The sequence below is a fragment of the Octodon degus genome, unplaced genomic scaffold (assembly GCF_000260255.1).
Source record: "Octodon degus isolate 3935 unplaced genomic scaffold, OctDeg1.0 scaffold00076, whole genome shotgun sequence".
In the NCBI taxonomy this organism is placed as follows: Eukaryota; Metazoa; Chordata; class Mammalia; order Rodentia; family Octodontidae; genus Octodon; species Octodon degus.
In genome coordinates this window covers 6,423,419-6,424,409 of record NW_004524652.1, presented here as the reverse complement: position 1 = coordinate 6,424,409, position 991 = coordinate 6,423,419, and the positions used below count along the sequence as shown (strand labels likewise).

At 46.7% G+C, this 991-nt stretch overlaps 1 protein-coding gene across 1 annotated transcript in view; it reads left to right on the top strand.

Annotated features, from left to right (window-relative positions):
- Positions 1 to 991, top strand: part of Ccdc62 (coiled-coil domain containing 62) — a 61,901-nt gene that overhangs the window by 30,389 nt on the left and 30,521 nt on the right. The window contains exon 9 of the mRNA XM_023720667.1: positions 616 to 782. Coding sequence (XP_023576435.1) covers positions 616 to 782 — 167 coding nt within the window. The remainder of the gene's footprint in view (positions 1 to 615; positions 783 to 991) is intronic.

Here is a 991-nt window from a genome sequence, read left to right as displayed (position 1 = left end):
TTTAAGGACCATATTTTGAGTAGTTTCTAGAGAAACTTAGAAATACGCACCAAGATTCATATACAAATATTTATAGCAGTGTTGCTTATAATAGCTGTGAAGTGGAAATAGCCCGTGTGTCCTACAGCAATAGGACGGGTGAATTCGGGTGTAAATATTCAGTGGATTAGCGTGGCACCCTATTAGTGGCAAATGCGAACTCCGAAAGTGTGGGCGAATCCAGGGGTTCATAATCTTACATGAAAGAAGCAAGTGCAAGAATCGTACAGCATACCTCCACCTATGTATGCTGAAGTGGAACTATATCTTTAGGAACGCAGTCACGGGTAGTAGAACAATAATAAAAAGCAAGGAAATGATTTGGGTCAGGGTGGGGCTGGGAAGTCGAAAGGGGAGAGGCTGCGCTCACCTTGTAGCACCCAGGGGCCTTCAGGGTTCCCGCCAGCGCTGTTTCCTAAAGCACAGTCTTGTGCACTTCACAGAAAAATATTCTAAAAGAATTGTCTTCTAAAAATCCTTTGGCGCACTTTGGCTTTTTAAACCACCGACTTTGAAAAATACTGTGTTTCAAGCTTCAGATCCAACCACAAACAAGTTGGTGAAATTTCTCCGCAGGTGAACTGCAGAAAAGAACAGAAATCATCAGGTCCCTCACCAAGAAGGTCAAAGCCCTGGAGGCCCATCAGCTCGAGTGCCAGGGTGCCCTGCAGAGGACGCAGCTGCAGCTGCAGGAGATGGCCCAGAAGGCGACGCACTCCTCCCTGCTCTCTGAGGACCTCGAGGTGGGCTTTATTTTCGGAGAACTTTCACCAACCCACATTCAGTTCTTTAGTTATTAAAAGCTTCCGATTGGTTGCCAGGCATGGAGGTGCATGCCTGTAACCCCAGCACTCAGGAGGCAGAGGCAGGGGGATCACTGTGAGTTTGAGGTCCAAGGCCCCCTGGAGCTCCTAGCAAGAGCCTAGCTCAAAAAAAAAAAAAAAAAAAAAAA